Here is an 18,200-nt window from a genome sequence, read left to right on the forward strand (position 1 = left end):
TAAAATGAATGATTCGCTTATTAATTTTTCAAGAAAAAATTAAGAAAGTATTATTAATTCTGCATAAAGTTTGAATTTAATTTATAAAAATACAAATTTTTATTTGAAATATTTTTTATGAAAAAATCGGTTTTTTAATAAATTAATCCTAATAAAATTTAAAACCCTTATAATATTAATATTAAAAGAAAAGAAAATTATTTTTTAAGAAGAAAAAAAAATACTATACTCATATTATTTAATATAATAATATTATTATAAACATAATAAAGAAAATATAATAAAAAAAATCTTTTTAATTTTTTTTAAAAGGATTCTTAAAATATAATAAAAAATTAAAACAATTGTGCTTCATATTAATTAATGAAAATTTCAAAAAATCATTATTTATTAAATAATTATTATTTTATTTTTAATGATGCTTTTTCATTTTTTCTGTAATTTAAAAACTTAATCAATTAAAAAAAAAATGATAATCAATTATTTATTTTTATATAAGTTTTTTTATTTTATTGAGTTTTTTAAAAAAATTACAGAAACAAAAAAAAAAAAAGTAAAATATTTATATTTAATATTATTTAAAAATTTATTTATTTAATATTCATTTTTTTATTGTAAAATGATCTATTTTTTTATTTATAAATATTAATCTAATTTTAATATTTATTAAATATTTTAGATTAATTAAAAAAAATTATTTAATTTTAATTAATTTTTTTTTTGAATAATATATATATATATATATATATATATATTATAAATAAATTTAATTTTTTTTAATGTTTTCAGAATCGTTGCAAGTTGGAGTAATATCAGTTTTATATAGTATAGGGTATAAATCAAAAATAAGAAAATTTTTAAGATAAATACTTTAATTTTAGGTCTAAGCCATTATAAATATGGGATTAAAAATGTTAAAACTTTAAAAAAAGAATGAAAAATATAAAAAAAAAATTGTTTTTTAAAAAAAGGTTAAAATGGTCATATTAAAGTTGTAAAAGATGAAGATTTATTATCATAAGTAATAGAAATTTATGGGACAAATATAACAACAAATTATATTATAGCTCCAAATTAAAATTAAACTTTTGGTTTAAAAACACCTTTTTTACACATATTAGTTAAGAATGTAAATTTTTTTATTTTTTTTTAAAATAAAAATAAAAAAAAATTAAAAAAAAAGATGAAGTAAGATTTTTCATTTGAAATTAGAATTTTAGATGATAAAAAAGAAAAAAGAAGATTTAAATTTAGTAATTTTTAAAAAAATACGATTGTTAAAAGTACTATTGTTAATGCCAAACTTAAAATGAATGATGGATGGAACCATTTCGTGTTTAATATTTAAAATATTAATTAAAAATCTTACGGTACTAATTTAAAAGAAGTTACTCATTTAATTTTTAATGCAAATTGTAGACTAAGAAGAGTATATTTTACTGATAAATTATATAATCCCAAAAAAGAAATTGGAGGTGATTTGCGTATTTTTTTAAGAGGGAAATCAGTATATTTTTATATTTTAATATTATTAGAAATATTTAATTAAAATAAAAAAAGCCTTATTAAGAAGAAGAAGAGGAAGAAGAATAAGAAGAATAGGAAGAAAATTAAAAAGAAGAAGAAGAAAATTGATTAGAAAAAAAAAAAAATATATATTTTTCAAATAATCTTAACATATCATATTTTAATATAATTTTTATTTTTTCATATTTTTATGTATTAATATTTTTTTATATATTTATTTCAGTTTTTATTCTTATATATAGCTAATCCTTTTTAAGCTAATTCATTCTCCCATTGTTTTGATTCGCCTTCATATAAAATTTTTAATTTAGCATTTCTGGACATTTTAAGTTCTTTAAGAGCATATTTCATTTCTTCATCAATAATTTTTTTATTATACTTATTTTTATTTGAAGCATCATATTTAACTTTGCTTTCATGCCAATTGGTTATACGTGACACACTATCTAATTTTTTAGCATATTGTTCTGATAATTGGTATTAGTCGTTCTTTTTTATTGTTCTTTAAATATTAATCATCTTTTTTTTTTGTAACTATTTTTTTATTTTATTTTTAAAAAAAATTATTTATTAATTGAAAATATATTTTAATATAAGTTTTTAATTAAAAAATACATTATTTTTCTTTCTTTTATAAAAAAAAATAAAAAAAAAATTATAATAGTTTTTTAAAACCAATTGCAATAATAAAAAATATATTCATCAAAATAATTATCAATTATTTATTAATATATTGAAAAAAACAGCAAAATCAATTAAAAATAAAAAACCATATATAAATGACTGAACAACCATTATAAAATGAATACGAAAAAAATATAAATTTAAATTCCCCTTAGGTTTTATAATTAAAAAATAAAGAAATATATATAGAAATGAATCTTGAGATTTCCAAAAAACAGTAAGAAACTGAAAAACAAATAGAATAGACTTAAAAAACTATAAGTATAGAAGAGATAGATAAAAATATTCCATAAATATAATGCGATAGGTAAGGACATACATTAGTAAATAAAGTTTGTACAGTAAAAAGTTGTAATAAAAGGCTCTTATGTGATTTATGTATTTAAAATGATCATGCTCCATTGAAGAAATATGCGAAAAGTTTCAGTGATTTTTTTAAATAAAAAAAACAGAAAAAAATGGTTAAAGATTAATAAATGACTGAAATTGAACATTTTTTAGAATAAAAAAAATATTTTAATAATAAACTGGATTTCGCATATAATATGGCCGTATAAACTGTCGAAAACGAATATTAGTTGTTAATAAATTAAATTTTAGATTAAATAAATACTTCAAAATAAAAAATATTATAACAAAAAGAATAAAACTATAATAAAGTTAAGGATGTACTTGATTATTTAGGAAATTAATTGAAGGAAATATATTTTGATATAGACTAGGAAATACAAAAGATTTTCGAAGTAAAAGATTATGAAGAAATGAATCAAATTATATTTAAAATTCTTGATTTTCCAAATTAGAAAAAAATAGATGAATCAATATAAAATTTCACCAATATTAATTAATATATAAAAGAATTTGAAAACGAAAATAATATTTAAATACTTAAATAAATAAAACCAGATATATAAAATTTAATCGAAGATTAATTAATGAAAATACACGAAGTATAAAACGAATAAATAGATAACGAAGTAATTTATTAAAAAGTTTTTAAAAATATAAATTTATATAAATATATAAATATATATATATATATATATATATATATTTTTATAGTAAGAAAATATTGATTAAAATATATAAATATGGAATTCTAAAAGAATTATAAATTATAAAACATATTCAAGATCATTAGAACCTATTTTATGTGGTTGTGAAATTGATAAATAAACACTCGCTTTTGGTACAGGCAATCCTGGCAATAAAATTTTAATTTATGATCGTTTGTTGAATTAAATAATTAACGAATTTACTGCTCATTCTAAATCTGTAATGTCCATATTACATTACCATGATACTATAGTTATAACTGGAGGCGCTGATATGCAAATAAAATTCTGGGATATTGAAGATTCTGAAAATTTTAAATCATTTACAGCACATACTGATTATATAATGAATTTGTAATAATTAAATCCAAAATTTTATAGTTCTTGCTCATTTGATAATTCAATTAAGATATGGGCTTTCGACTCTACTTCTGATACTCCTCAGGGTACTTTAATGGGACATAAAAATGGTGTTTTTTAAGTTATTGCTTTATAATAAGAAAGTATTATTGCCAGTTGTTCGGCTGATAATAATATTAAAATTTGGAATATAAAAAGATTTGAATGCTTTTGTACACTTAAAGGACATAAAAATTAAGTAAATTCAATTGCTAAATTTTCTGAAGATTAAAATTTAATTATTAGTGGAGGAGATGATAAAAATTTAATTTTGTGGAATTGGGAAAATTAGGAATAAATTAAAGTTGTTAATTGTGTTAATTTTTGTATTTGGGATATTAGACTTATGAATGATGGGAATTCAATTGTTGCTTGTGGAGAAAATATGAGTATTGCAGTAGTTGATTTTGGTAATGGGAGTTTAATTTCTAATTTATTTGGACATAAAAGCTTTCCAAGGAGCTTGTTATATTTAAAAGGTGGAAATTTAGTTAGTTTTGGATATGATAGTTAGATTAAATTCTGGAAAAGTAAAAATAAATAAAGTGTGATTTAGTTAAATTGATTTTTTTTTTTTAATTAAAAAAAAAAATACTTATACACAAAATTTTATTTTAAATATTTTTATGTGAATTATTTTTGTTTTAACAAAAAAATCATTTATTATTTAGACTTTTTAATGTTTCCTCCTTTAATTATTTTAAGGTTTTTTTTTATTCATCTGTTAATAAATTGCTTTCTTCTTCTTGAATATTTTTTCCTATTTATTATATATTTTTCATTTTTTATAAATCTTAAACATAATTTTCCCTTTTTTTTTTTTGGTTTTTTTTTTTTTATGCAATATAATATTTTATAATGTTAAAAAAATTAATAATTATTTTAAATACCATTATTATAAAAACATTTCATATTATTTATCACTAGCTTTTTAATGCTATTTAAATTCTTATTAGACATATGCATTTCCTTTTTATATTAAAAATTTATTAAAATAATATTATTATTAATATTATATTATAAATTTATATTATTTTAAATATTTCTACCAAATGATCGCATTTCTAAAGGCAATTTTTTCTGTGTAATCTTAATATATTTAAATATACAAACAATCCTTATTTTTTAAATTATCTAATTTATTCATTTTTTATTTAACTTTAAATGTTATTTTTATTAAATATTATAAAATAAAATTATTAAAATAACCTTAATTTTTTCAAAATAATTATAAAAATAAATAAATGTCTTTTTAAATTTAATATAAAGAAGATTTATGTGTATTTTACTAAAATAAATTAAAAAAAGAAATACTTATAAAAATAAATATATATATATATATATATATATATATATATTATGTTTATATTGATTTTTTTCTTTAATATTTTATTAAAAATTCAATCGTAAAAAAAAAATTAGTTATTTATTTTTTCTCCATTTTTTTGTCTTTGTTAATATAAAAATAGGAATAAATAAGTTAAATAAAAATAATATTTTATTGTACAATTTTTTTTATATAATTATTAACAATTCATAATAATAGTCTATTTATTTATTTTTAATCTATATTTAAAGTTTAGTAATTATCCAATATTTTTTTTATAGAAAAAAAATAATATTTTTACTAAAACAATACATTAAAAATATCAAAACAATATTAAATATTAAAAAAGAAAAATATTTCTAAACATTAATAAAATAATTTTAATTAAAAAGTTTTTATTTTTGTTTAAAATATCAAAAGGTAATAATAAAATTTATATATAATTACAAAATATAGCCTTTTATTATTATAGTAATTAAAATTTTAAATTAGAAATTAATAAGTCTATATTAACATTTATTTTTTAAAAATAAAATATAATAATTGGAAAAGAAAAATATAAACTATCATTATATTTTTATAAAATTTTTTAAAAGTGGATTTTTCGTTATTAATCTATTTTTTATTTTAATAATAAGTATTCAGTGCTCAATTAATTTTTCCTAAGGTCTTTAAATTTCTAACCTACTTTTAACTCAATTAATTATTTTTAAATTTATAAAAAATTCTAATATTTTACAAAATAAATAAAAGTATTAGATATAAAATATATTATTATTTACTTTTTAATAATTAATGTAAAGTTATTTATTTAAAATATATAAATATTATATATCTTTAACATTATATATGATTTTAATTTAAATTAAATAAATGAATTTTTTTTCAAATTTATAATATATATTTAATAAATTTAAAATATTTAAAATATAAAATTTATATATTTTTTGTAAAAAAGAAAATTAATATATTTAAAATTTATATTTATTTTACAAAATTATTTAATAAATTATATAATATACTTTAATTAAATAAAAATAATTATATTATAGAAAATCTATTTTTTTAATTATATTATGTGTTTTAAAATATATATTATAAACCATATATATATATATATATATAATAAAAAAATAAAAAATAGATATAAATTAATTTAAATATTATAAATATAATAGAATTTAAATATAAATATTAATAAATCTATTTATTTTTATATTTAAATATAAGTTTATATAAATATTTAATAAATAAATATAATATATCAAAATAAATTTTAATATTCATTAAAAAGCAACATTTATTGCAATAATTATTTATTTAAATGAAAAATAAACCTTTTTTTAAAAAGAATACATTAAAATATAATGTTATTTTAAATAACTGTATTTGATTTTGTTTTAAACTCCTTTAATGATCTTGATTATTAGTAATATTTTAAATTTTAAAATATTGCTTAGATTGTTAAGATTATTTATTTAAATTATTGAATAGTTTTATTAAGATATTTGTAATTTTTAAATAATAAAAAACATTATATTTTAAAAGTGCTATAAATTAATTATTTTTTACTTTAATTAAAAAAATCTAAATATTTAAGCATTTTGTAAAATATTATTATGTATTTTTTTTTTAATTTGATTATTTTTTTTATTTATAATATTTTAGCATTATAATAATTATCTTTATTATTATCAAAAATGTATTAATATTATAATAAATATTTTTGTTTTTATAATTTTGATTTAAAAATCTATATAATATAATAAAGGTAAATAAAGGATATATTATATATATAATTATATATAAAAATTTTAAAAATGGATATAATTATATAAGAAATAGATAGAATAGTAAATGATCCAAATATTACAAACGAAAATTTAAATTAATTCACTTAAGAATTATACAATTAAATAGAAAAAATGCAAATCAATTTATAATAAAAAAAAGATTAAAATATTTAGAATATAGATAATAATAATGAATAATAAATTTTTCCTTAATTTTTAGATAAAGAAATATAAAAATTAATAAATATATTATAAAATGATAATAATTAATACAATAAATCCTATAAATCAAGTCAAATAATAGTCTAATTATTCAAAAATGAGTTGATATAAAAAATAGAAAAACCTACTACATAAATTAATTTGATAAATATTATATGGAATTGCATAAATATATTAAATGGTTTAGAAGTATGTACTTATTTAAAAAAAATAATAAATTTTATAATTTAAATTAATCCAAAAAATGAAATCGATTATTAAAATTATGCCGAAAATAATAATTCAATATAAAAATAAGATAATAAAAAAAATAAATTAAATGATGTCCTTTATCTATCTGAAAGTACTGATTTTGGAAAAAAAATATAGGCTTTGGAATTATTATTGGATGTTTTTTCAGATTGTGAAAATTATTCTTAATAAATAGATCTTTTTTGTTAAATTTCTTAAATAATGAGAACATTATGTAGAATTCCATTAAAAATGGAAAAATAAGAAAAATAAATTAGAGATTTTATAATATATTTAAGTAAATTTATACTGACTTTAATAGTTTATCCCAAAGTTAAAGTAGAATTCGAAAAACCAAAAAGTTTGCAAAAATTTAAGTTTTTTTTACATTTAGATGAAGAATATATATATAAAAAAAATACTTCTTAAGAAAAAGAATAAAAATAAGTTTAAATATAAATATGAATATATATTTATATATATTTTATAGTAGAATAGATAAATTGAATTTGTTATGAATTATGAAATTTTAGGAATTAATAATGTATTAAAAAATATAGACTCTATTTATGGAAATTTAGCTTTAGTAGTAAATTGTTTACTTTTATTTCCAAAAGATTAAGAAATAGTGAAATATTGTCTAAATATTTTAAGAATTATTTACAAGTCTTTTCCTTTATTTCGAGAAAATTTATAAAATCCAATAATTTCGGCTTTTTAAAATGTCGAGAAAGAAAATGTATAATTAGCAGCGACTTTTCTATTTGAAATATAAGATGAATTTTAGGATATTATTTAAAATTAAAAAAATGGAAAAATATTTGAACTCATTTAATCTGAATTTTTTAATAAAAAATATATTTAAGATACTATTTTTAATACAAATATTTAACTTTTTTAAAATTTAATTATGAGAAATACTTTTGCATAATCTTATATTATTGAAGCCGAAAAATGTAATAATTAATTTATATATTTTTTTTTTTTTAATTTTTTTTTTTTTTTGCTTTTAAAGGTTATATATATAATGTGGAAATAAAAATCCCTTTTAGTATTTTATATATAGGATTCGCAACATTAAAATATGATATAGGTGTTAAAATTAGTAACGTTAATTTATAAAATAAAAATTTGAATATTGTTTATTTGGATGAAAGAATTAATTGTTCACTAAATCCTCATAAAGTACTACTTTTGGTTGAAAAACCAGGAATTTTCTAAATTGAGTTTAACAATAGTTATAGTTGGTATAATGAAAAAAATTTAAGGTTTAGATGCTTAATTTTAGAACCTGAGAATAAAAATACTGTATAAAATTTAGAAAAGTATATATATGATGAAGATATTTGATATTTTTATAATTAATAAAAAATATTTTAATTATATTTAAACAAAAATAAAAATTTATATATTTATTTAAAGAATAAGTAAAAAATAGAAAAACTGTTTTAATTTTTTTATGGATTTATATTTTAAATAATTAAAAAAAAAAATTAACATTTCTCTTAAAACAAAAAAATTATTTATATATATATATATTCTTATTGGAAATAAAATTAAAAAAATAAAAAATATAAAAAATTAAATTTATTAAAATATATATATAAATATATATTTATATTTATATATATATATATATATATATAAAAATATAAAAATTTTAAAATTAAATATTTTTATAATTTTTTTTTTATTATTATAATTATATAATACTTTAGATTAAAGATAAATTTTTTAAATAAAAATACTGCATATAAAATATATCAAATTTACAAAAAGTTTATATAAAATAAAAAAATTTATCATATTTTTATTTTGATAGAATTTAAATATTTTAAACACAAACCTAACCTTTTAATACTATTTTTTTATCCAAGAATTTCACAAGTTAATCCGATAGGATAATTATGATAATATCCTGTAAATGCAAATCTAGATAAAGGCAAAATATTATTTTAAAATTCTTTACTTTTGATAGTTTAAGAATATTTAAAAATACTATTATTTATAATATTTTCCTTAAATTCATTTTAATTAATATTTTTATTAAAAATGGTTATAATATCTTTCAAAGCCTAAATACATTTATCTATATCATCCTAGTTTTTCATTAAAATATCTTTAGATTTTTAAGATAAATAGTCATTTTCAAAATCAGGTTCTTTAAAAAAAAAATAGAATCTTTTCATTTCTTTAAAAGTCCTAATTCTATTAGTAATAATTTCACAAATTTAAATTATTTAATGTTCTTCTGTTTTATCAATTTCTTAGTGCAAATGTTTAGGCATATTTTCCTTTAATCTTTGTTTAAAATCTTTCACTAAATTAGATCTTTCATGTATTTATTCGATTTCAATTTTCTCTATAGGCTAGAATAAAAGAGAATATTTTTCCCTTATAAAATATTTGTTTAAATAAAGCAATTTCTCTCCATCGAATTATTCATCTTTTTCCTTAATATTTTATATAGAAAAATCATTTATAACATTATTAATTTATTTTATTTCTTTTTTTATTTCATCAAATTTATTTTCTATTAGGTTATTTTTTGAATTTTATTTTTTTTCTTCTTCTTCTTTTTTTTTTTCACCTTTTTTTTAAAAAGAAGAAAGCACGTAACTACTAAGACTTTCAAAAATAACTCCCTAATCTAATAAATTCTATATATTTAATAATTAATAAGATTGTTTATTATCTAATTATTGACCATTTATCTATATAATTATATATATTTATATATTTAAGAAAAAATATAAATACTCCTTTATAATCAGGTAAATGCATAAAAATAGGAACGTATTCAATCCCAAGTTATTAATAAATTATTTTTTATTTAGGAATATCCCTCATCCAGTTATTTTCTCTTATAATATGAGTAAATTTCATTACATAATCATCTACGGCATTTGCAAAAGGAAAAGTTGGGTTTCCATCAGTTTTAATAATAACAAAATAAGTTAATAAAGATGAATGTATTTAAAATTCTTATTAGTTTTATAATGAATCTTTATATTTTTAATTTTATTGTATTTGTTCTTAGGAAGTATTTAAACGTACTGTATAAGGAGTTTTTTTTTATAATTTTACTTCTATTTATTCTTCTGTGAGTTTTAAACAAGTTCCTTCGTAAATAAATTAGTTATTTTATTACATTTATTTAAATTTTTTTATTTCGTCGTGTGAACAAAAACATCTGAAAGCTTTTTTCTCTTTTATTAATTTTTCTGAATAATCCTGGTATATATTCTTTCTTTAACTACAGAAATATGGACCATATTTACCTTCGTTTTCAGTAAATTAATTATATGGACCTATATATATTTAATATTTTTTTTTTTTAACAAAAAAAAATATTTGTATATAATCTAAATTACCTTCATCCCATTATATGCCTGATTATTATAATATATTTATTTGATTTTTAAAGAAATTCTATTAATTAGGCTTTTAATCTAAATCATCTATTCTTAAAACAAATGAACCACCTTTGCTTCTGGCAAATATAAAATTTAAAATTGCAGACCTTAAATGATTCATATTCATATGATTATAAGGGTTTAATGAATATCTAACCCTAATATTATGAAAAGTAGAACAAAAAGAATAATTTCTTTTAAAGAACATTCTATTTAGTATTTTTATTGTATTTAATAGTATATATTTTTATATATGAATTTTTAGTTTTAAATTTATACATTATATATATATTTAAATAAAAAAAACTAATTCATAAATATGCATGTAAACATAATATTATTTATATACTTAAAATAAAAATTTAATATTCTAAAATAAAATATATAATCACTAATTCCCAATTTGAAATAAATTATTCAGAAACATCAAAGAACTTCTATATTGACTTTCAAAAATAATTTAATGATCAAATCCTACATATTCAAGTAAATTAAAAGCCTAAACATTCATACATTCACCTTCTACTAATTTATACAAAAACTAAATATTTTAATAATTATTATTTGCAAATTTAAAGTCCATTCTAAATAAGCCAACATTCTGAAAACCCCTAAATAAATCCAAAAGTAAATTCTAATTGGTACAAAACATAATTAATCCCATATTTTTTTCAAGTAAATATTTTAAAACGCTAATAGCAAAACAGACACCATCATAAGTAGAAGTACCTATACGCAAAATATATTTCCATTTTTTGTTTTATTGAGTTAATTAGAAAAAAATATAAAATTATTATAATATATATATATATGTATGAATATATATATATATATATATATATATATATATACATATATATAAATATATTATATACCTCTTCCTAATTCATCAATAAGGACTAAACTTTTATTATTTGCTTTATTTATTATCTAAAGAGTTTCTTCTAATTCTATATAGAATGTACTTTTTCCATATTCAAGTAATTCAGACATCCCTATCCGAGAAAAAATGTTTTCAAAAGGTGTCAAAATCATATATTCACAAGGTAAAAAGCAACCTATTTAAGCCAAAATAACATTAAGAGCAACCATTCTTAATGTAGTTGATTTTCCGCCCATATTAGGTCCTGTGATAATATAAGCTTAGTATGATAATTAATTAGAACAGTTTATATTTTATTTTTGAAATGATAAAAAAATATTATTAGGTACATATTCTTTGTTTTTATTATTTTATTATATTAAGGGATATTTTCCTTTTATTATTTATACGAAATTTTATGTATTTTATTCTTATATTATTATTGGTTTTGTTTTTTTTTAAGAAAAAATATTTAAAGAAATTAAACAATCTAGTTCTGATAGTGTGGAAATTAAATTTTTAAAAAAGTGCCTTTTTTAAAAAACTTCTTCGAATATCTCACTTACGAAATTTGCAAGAATCTACTTTATTTCGTCTTCTAAATACTCTACTTTTTCAATTAAAAAAATAAGTTCTTTTGTGTAAAATCTCTAAGTGGTTTTTGTTATAGAAACTAATTCAAAATGGGAAAGCTTTCCGTATTTTTTTATTATTTAAATAGGAAATTCAAGCTAAAAGGGACCTTTTTGGTGCGAATAAATAATCCTTTAGTCATTATCATATAATTTTTTTATATCTTCTAGATATATATTGAGTTAATTTTCTAAGTTTTTTAATTCTTCGACTTTTTTATCATACTAAGGACAGGTTTTAGGAGATGGAGTAGGTATTTTAGATTCTTTTAGCCATTAAATTTTATTCTCTATGTTTTTAATTTCAATAGAAATTTATTAGAAATTTGCTGGACTTACTAAATTTATTAAATAAGGTGTTTAGAATATATATTAACAATCTTAAAAAGCTTCTTTTAATTAAAAAAGTATAAATTTAATATTTTCAAAGAAATTCTTTAGTTATTTTAATCTTATTTAACTTATATTATCAAAATAAACACCTCTATCTAAAAGAAATAAAAATATTTGTATATATATATATATATTTAACCTGCTTTTATTTTAAAATCTATAACTAAATAAAGATACAAGAATATTTTATAAGTCTAGTAATTTAGCCATTTCTTTTTAAAAAGAAAGAATTAATTCATTATTATTTTATAAATCTTATATACAGTTTTGTCTTTATTCGATTTCTTATTTATCTATTAAAGGAAAACAAGTCCATTTTTGGAGCATTCTTTCACCAAAAGCAGTAACTGTATTATTAAGAATATCAAAAAGCGTATTTATTTAATTATTTTTCTATTAATTAAAAAACTATCCGTCATAAATATTTAAATTAAAAAGAGTTTATTTATCTAAAACAAGTTTATTTTAATTTTATGTTTTTTCTTTAAAATTTATTTCCAAAAACCCATTTTTAATAGTTTATTAAGAAATAAGATTTTCGTTTAAATATTTACAAAGTATAATAACTGCTTTATTTTCTGAATTATTTTGCTTTAAAAAATCCGGGATATCAACTTTTTCGTTTATTTTTAAATTAATAAAATTAATTAAAGGCTTAGAAGGTAATAAATTTAATGTCTTTAAAAAATTCTCTTTATAAATAATTTCCGAAAAAACAAGAATTTCTAATGGATTATAAAAAAAAAGAATATTTTTCATTTCCTACATTTAATCCTCATCCTCTAAAAAAAAATCGAAAAAACACTTCCGCTTAAAACATCATATATACAAAATTAATATTTAATAATTTATTTTTATTCATTTAGAATAGTTGTTTAAATAGGTTTTTCTTAAAAAATACTTAACATAATACTACTTTTAAATTTTTTTAAATTTCCAAAAGATTAAATACAAACTGTTCCTTTAGAAAATATACTCACAAGTTATCTTTACATTAATTTATCAACTTCATTTATAAATCCCCATTAAGCTTTTTATTAAGAAATTCTTTTTTTTGTTATTTTTCAGTTTCTATTTATTCAACTAAACCTACTTTATATCCATTTTATGTTAATAAAAATAAATAATTTTCTAGCACTTCTTCTGGAAAGCCCACTTTATTTTTCTTTATATATTTTGGATTTAATACAAAAACACATATTTAAGCATCTTAATAGTATGCTTCATAGAATCTTGCAATTTTAAATAATATTAAAGTATCAAAATATTAGCTTTTTATTTGCCAATATTATTACATAATAGGCTTTTGCCTTTTTAATTATTCATAAGATATTAAAAGTGAACTTTTATCGTAATCTTTTTAATTTACGTTATTACCATTTTTATCTTTAAGAATTTTTAAAAAATCAGGTAATTCGTCAGTTTCTTCCGGTTCTAAATCGTGCTTTTAATTTTTTTTAAAAACTAATTATTATGGGTTAATTATATCAAAAATTGTCTCGGTTTATGTGTTTAATGTTTGTTCAATTTCTTATTTTTCAATTTAATATTCTTCATCAAGTATTTAATTTTCTATTTCATTATTAGAGTTTTAATTGGAAACTATTTTATCGGTACATATATTATAGAATTATTATTATTATTATTAAGAAATTGAGTCTGTTTTTTATTTAGATTAAGGTTTTTCATATTTTTATAATAATTTCAAAAAATCTTAATTATACATTTTATAAAAAATATATTTATAAATAAATAAAAAAAAAAATATATACAATATTTTGAAATAAAATAGAAATTAAAATTTAAATTATTTTAAATATTAAAAAATAAATATTAAATTAAAAGTTTAAAATAATAAATATACAAAATTAAATATGTATTATAATATTTGAAAGAAAAATTTAAAAAATATATTTAATATTAAAAATTATAGATATTAATTTTTTAAAAAATTGTAAATATTTATAAATAAATTAAATAAAAATATATATATATATATATATAATATATATATATATATATTTATCAATATTTATATACTTATATATATTTTTCTAAATATATACAATTATTATTATCATATAAAAGTAACTTATTTTATAATATCGAAAAAATATATAAATATTATTCGATTTATTTTTATATTAAATGGATAAATTTAATTTTTATATATAATTAATTGTGATATTAAAATAAAAATTATATGATATAATAAAACTTCTCTGTTAAACTTTATATTATTTTAAATATAAAATGTATCTTTACTATTTATTTTTATCAGTTTTATAACAATTTTTTCTTAAAAATATGTTATTTAATAAATAAATTAATATTAAGTAAATATATATAATCATTTTTTTGTATATCGCATTTCAAATTAAGAACTATCTTTGATTATAGTGATTAAAATTATAAACTAACTAATTCAGTAAAAAAATTAAGAAACTTAAAAAAATAAAAAATGAAATATTATGATAATTAAATATATATAAATTTTAAAAATAATAAATAAAGATAATAAATATCTATTTATTTATATATATGTATATAATAAATAATATATAATTAATTATATATATTTTATATTGTAAATAATTTTATTTATGAAATAATAACTTTAAATATTTTTTAAAGTTATTATATTTTATTATTATTATAAAATTTTTATTTAATTATTTCTTTATTTTTTTTTTATTTAAAAAATATTATATGAAATAAAAAAAATGTATAAAAATTGAATTTTTTTTATTTTAATTGAATTTTTTAATATAAAAATAATAAATTTAATTTTTTTTTTTAATAAGTAAATTATAAAAATAATTATAATTTTTAATTTTTTTTTGTTTAAATAATTATTATTAGAATTTTTTTTTAAAAAAAATATATAAAAATGTATCAGTTTTAAAAAATAGGATAAAGTGTTATAAACTCATTAGACTATGTAAAATATTTATATTTTTAAATCAAAAAAAAGAAAGAAAATTATAATATAATATTAAACAGACGAATAATTAAATAAGTATTTCTTTTTTTTTAAAAAAAAAAAAATATAAATTAATTTTGTTGCTAAAATATAAAAAGCAAATTAATTATAAAATACTTAATAAGGTTTCTTATAAGAATCTTTAGAAAACTAAACATTAAATTATTAAATATTACACAATAAAAATTAATTAACACTCCCAATTAATTAAAGAACATATTTTAAAAATTAATCATAGTAATAATTAATAAATATAAAAATAATAATAAAAAAATTATTTATATATTTTTTTTTTTAATAAAAATAAAGAAATAATAAATTATATTAAAAAGAATATTTTCTTTAATATTTATTCAAATAAGAAGATGAATTAGTACTAGAAATGTTAAAATATGATTAAAATACACAAGAATATTAAAAAATAAAACAAAAATAAAACGAAATACAAAAAATTAAATAAATAACTTAATAAAGCTTAATAGAAGAGAAAATACAAGATATAAAAAATTCATAAAGTCTATATAATTATTATAAAACAAATACAAGAAATAACTCTATTTTAGTTGATTATTCAAATATTGGACAATCTTTTGTATAAAGAAATAATAATTATATACAAGCTGAAGGTTTTATGTTAATATTTGATTTTATGGAAAACATTCCAGATAGTTTTTTTGAAATTTAAATTAAATATGGAGTTTTTAAGAAAGGATTGAGTTTAGATCCTTATATGAAGACTAAAATTTATGAATGTTAATTTGATAATTAAAGATAAGTTCAAGAGTGTGTTTTTGGAGAAAGTTAAAATATTAAAAATATAAATAATGACCCTAAATCAATAATTTATTTTGAAATATTTTCAAATGATAAAAATATTATAAAACGTAAATTTTAAAAAAGAGTAATACATATAATATAAAATAATATATATATATGAATAAATATATAAAATATATATATATATATATATATATATATATATATATATATTTTATATGTTTTTTATATAAATTCTAATAATAATTTATTTAAATTTTTAGTCATTTACTATGCATGAAATTTTTTTAAATAGTAAATAATTACATTCTGGAAAATTTAAATTACCTTTATATAGTGTTATAAATAATCCTTAATTATTAATAGAATAAGGTTTAGAATAAATTGAAGATAGTTTTTTTTATATTAGAATTTGTCATCCTAATGATATTTATTTAGATTGTAATAATTAAATCTTTATAAAATCATAATATAAAATATAATATTTTCATTTAAGATCTGTTTATTAAAATTTAGATGATAAAAAAATATAAAAATATTAAATTTCAATAGAAAAATAAAAAAAGGAATATTAACTAATATAAAAAAAAAAATTATAAAAAGAAGAAGAAAGACTTATTGAATTATAAAAAATAAATTAATAAAAACAAATTGATATTTAAGAATAAGATTCTATTTAAGAATAATAAGAAAATAATGTATTTGAAAAATACTATATATATATATATAATTATTAATTATTAAATAAAAAAATATAAATTTATTATATATATTTTTATATTTTATTTTTATTTATATATATTTTATATATATTTATAAATATTTTTTTTTTAAGGAATAATTTAATTTAAATTCAAATAATTATTATTAAATTTTAAATTTTAAAGGCATTAATATTATATTATAATCTTTATTTAATATAGATTAATTATTAATTTATTAAATTACATGTGTTATTACTTTATATGATGGTTTGAATATACTTTAAGATAATTTAGGTTGTATTTGTTAATAAAAAATATAATTTTTTAATTAATAATTTATTTAAAAAGCCATATTCGATATAAATATCTAAGATATTTAATACAAATACTCATAATAATAATTAAAATAAATTTATATTCATATAAATTTATTTTGTAATACTAATTCTATTTGTTGGCTTATTTAACCTCTTTTTATTAAAATAAATTAATAATATGGAATTAATACTGGTGATTTTATAAATTATTTATTTATAGGCCCTTCAAAATAACCTCCGTTTAGCAAAAATTATATAAAATCAAATATTAAAATATAATACAGTATTAATTTTTACAATAATGATTGTAATGATTAAAACGATTCTTATTTATTAAAGTATTTTATTTTATAAATATATATTATATTTTTTTATATAATGTCAACTTTTTAAAAGATAAAATCCAATTTTAAAACAATAAATTTCTAATATTAATGCATAATAAAGTTAACTAATTTAAGATATTCCTTTTTAATTATAAAAAACTTAAAGAGTTTAATAAAATATCATTATTGCTGTTTAATAATTGATTAATTTCCAAAAACAATGTGAAGAAGTTCGACTAAAAGTTTATATTGTATGCAATAATGTAATTTTAAAAGATTAGAATAATAAAATATGTTAATTTTATGGAAATTTTCATAATGTAGATAATAAATAGGTTTAGTTTTATGAAAAATACAATATTAATTTCGATATAAAGTTTTTGTAAGAAAAATATGAAAAAAAACTTGAATAAATATTTATTATTTTTGAATTATTTAATGAAAACAATGAATAAATTTTATGGCTTTTCTTTAGATTATTAAATGATAATAAACAATTTAATTAAGGTGATTTCAGTAAAAAATTATATGAAATGCCTCAATTCGATTTAA

At 15.2% G+C, this 18,200-nt stretch overlaps 4 protein-coding genes across 4 annotated transcripts, besides 30 other annotated features; 2 read left to right on the plus strand and 2 right to left on the minus strand. All coding sequences in view use genetic code 6, as the record gives it.

Annotated features, from left to right (window-relative positions):
• The first annotated feature begins 231 nt into the window (after window positions 1-231).
• Window positions 232-270: a microsatellite.
• Window positions 271-483: 213 nt separating this feature from the next.
• Window positions 484-523: a microsatellite.
• A 99-nt stretch (window positions 524-622) lies between these two features.
• Window positions 623-675: a microsatellite.
• Window positions 676-727: 52 nt separating this feature from the next.
• Window positions 728-759: a microsatellite.
• A 20-nt stretch (window positions 760-779) lies between these two features.
• IMG5_199990 (hypothetical protein) lies at window positions 780-2,314 on the plus strand (the record flags this gene model as incomplete). The annotated part of the gene is made up of 3 exons (XM_004024048.1): window positions 780-832; window positions 882-913; window positions 972-2,314. 3 exons carry the CDS (start codon window positions 780-782, stop codon window positions 2,312-2,314), a joined length of 1,428 nt encoding a protein of 475 aa, XP_004024097.1.
• Window positions 1,150-1,182: a microsatellite.
• Window positions 1,568-1,629: a microsatellite.
• Window positions 1,571-1,633: a microsatellite.
• Window positions 1,696-1,768: a microsatellite.
• Window positions 2,315-3,078: 764 nt separating the features above from the next.
• On the plus strand, window positions 3,079-4,494 carry IMG5_200000 (WD40 repeat protein). The gene is made up of 2 exons (XM_004024049.1): window positions 3,079-3,188; window positions 3,274-4,494. Exons 1-2 carry the CDS (start codon window positions 3,147-3,149, stop codon window positions 4,228-4,230), a joined length of 999 nt encoding a protein of 332 aa, XP_004024098.1. The 5' UTR covers window positions 3,079-3,146; the 3' UTR covers window positions 4,231-4,494.
• Window positions 3,209-3,264: a microsatellite.
• Window positions 3,209-3,265: a microsatellite.
• Window positions 3,214-3,265: a microsatellite.
• Window positions 3,223-3,265: a microsatellite.
• Window positions 4,495-4,651: 157 nt separating the features above from the next.
• Window positions 4,652-4,686: a microsatellite.
• Window positions 4,670-4,710: a microsatellite.
• A 281-nt stretch (window positions 4,711-4,991) lies between these two features.
• Window positions 4,992-5,023: a microsatellite.
• Window positions 5,024-8,212: 3,189 nt separating this feature from the next.
• Window positions 8,213-8,241: a microsatellite.
• Window positions 8,242-8,601: 360 nt separating this feature from the next.
• Window positions 8,602-8,675: a microsatellite.
• Window positions 8,676-8,790: 115 nt separating this feature from the next.
• Window positions 8,791-8,824: a microsatellite.
• A 9-nt stretch (window positions 8,825-8,833) lies between these two features.
• Window positions 8,834-8,884: a microsatellite.
• Window positions 8,885-9,869: 985 nt separating this feature from the next.
• On the minus strand, window positions 9,870-10,862 carry IMG5_200010 (hypothetical protein; the record flags this gene model as incomplete). Its single annotated transcript, XM_004024050.1, has 2 exons — window positions 9,870-10,549; window positions 10,613-10,862. 2 exons carry the CDS (start codon window positions 10,860-10,862, stop codon window positions 9,870-9,872), a joined length of 930 nt encoding a protein of 309 aa, XP_004024099.1.
• A 131-nt stretch (window positions 10,863-10,993) lies between these two features.
• Window positions 10,994-11,035: a microsatellite.
• Window positions 11,036-11,042: 7 nt separating this feature from the next.
• On the minus strand, window positions 11,043-13,309 carry IMG5_200020 (hypothetical protein; the record flags this gene model as incomplete). Its single annotated transcript, XM_004024051.1, has 3 exons — window positions 11,043-11,383; window positions 11,530-12,632; window positions 12,681-13,309. The coding sequence occupies 3 exons, from the start codon at window positions 13,307-13,309 to the stop codon at window positions 11,043-11,045; spliced, it is 2,073 nt and encodes a 690-aa protein (XP_004024100.1).
• Window positions 11,449-11,528: a microsatellite.
• Window positions 13,310-14,354: 1,045 nt separating the features above from the next.
• Window positions 14,355-14,417: a microsatellite.
• Window positions 14,418-14,524: 107 nt separating this feature from the next.
• Window positions 14,525-14,591: a microsatellite.
• Window positions 14,532-14,613: a microsatellite.
• Window positions 14,614-15,085: 472 nt separating this feature from the next.
• Window positions 15,086-15,119: a microsatellite.
• Window positions 15,120-15,308: 189 nt separating this feature from the next.
• Window positions 15,309-15,397: a microsatellite.
• Window positions 15,398-16,447: 1,050 nt separating this feature from the next.
• Window positions 16,448-16,514: a microsatellite.
• A 546-nt stretch (window positions 16,515-17,060) lies between these two features.
• Window positions 17,061-17,114: a microsatellite.
• Window positions 17,065-17,126: a microsatellite.
• Window positions 17,078-17,134: a microsatellite.
• Window positions 17,135-18,200: the final 1,066 nt, after the last annotated feature.

This window comes from Ichthyophthirius multifiliis, assembly GCF_000220395.1.
Source record: "Ichthyophthirius multifiliis unplaced genomic scaffold scaff_1120509251419, whole genome shotgun sequence".
NCBI lineage: Eukaryota > Ciliophora > Oligohymenophorea > Hymenostomatida > Ichthyophthirius > Ichthyophthirius multifiliis.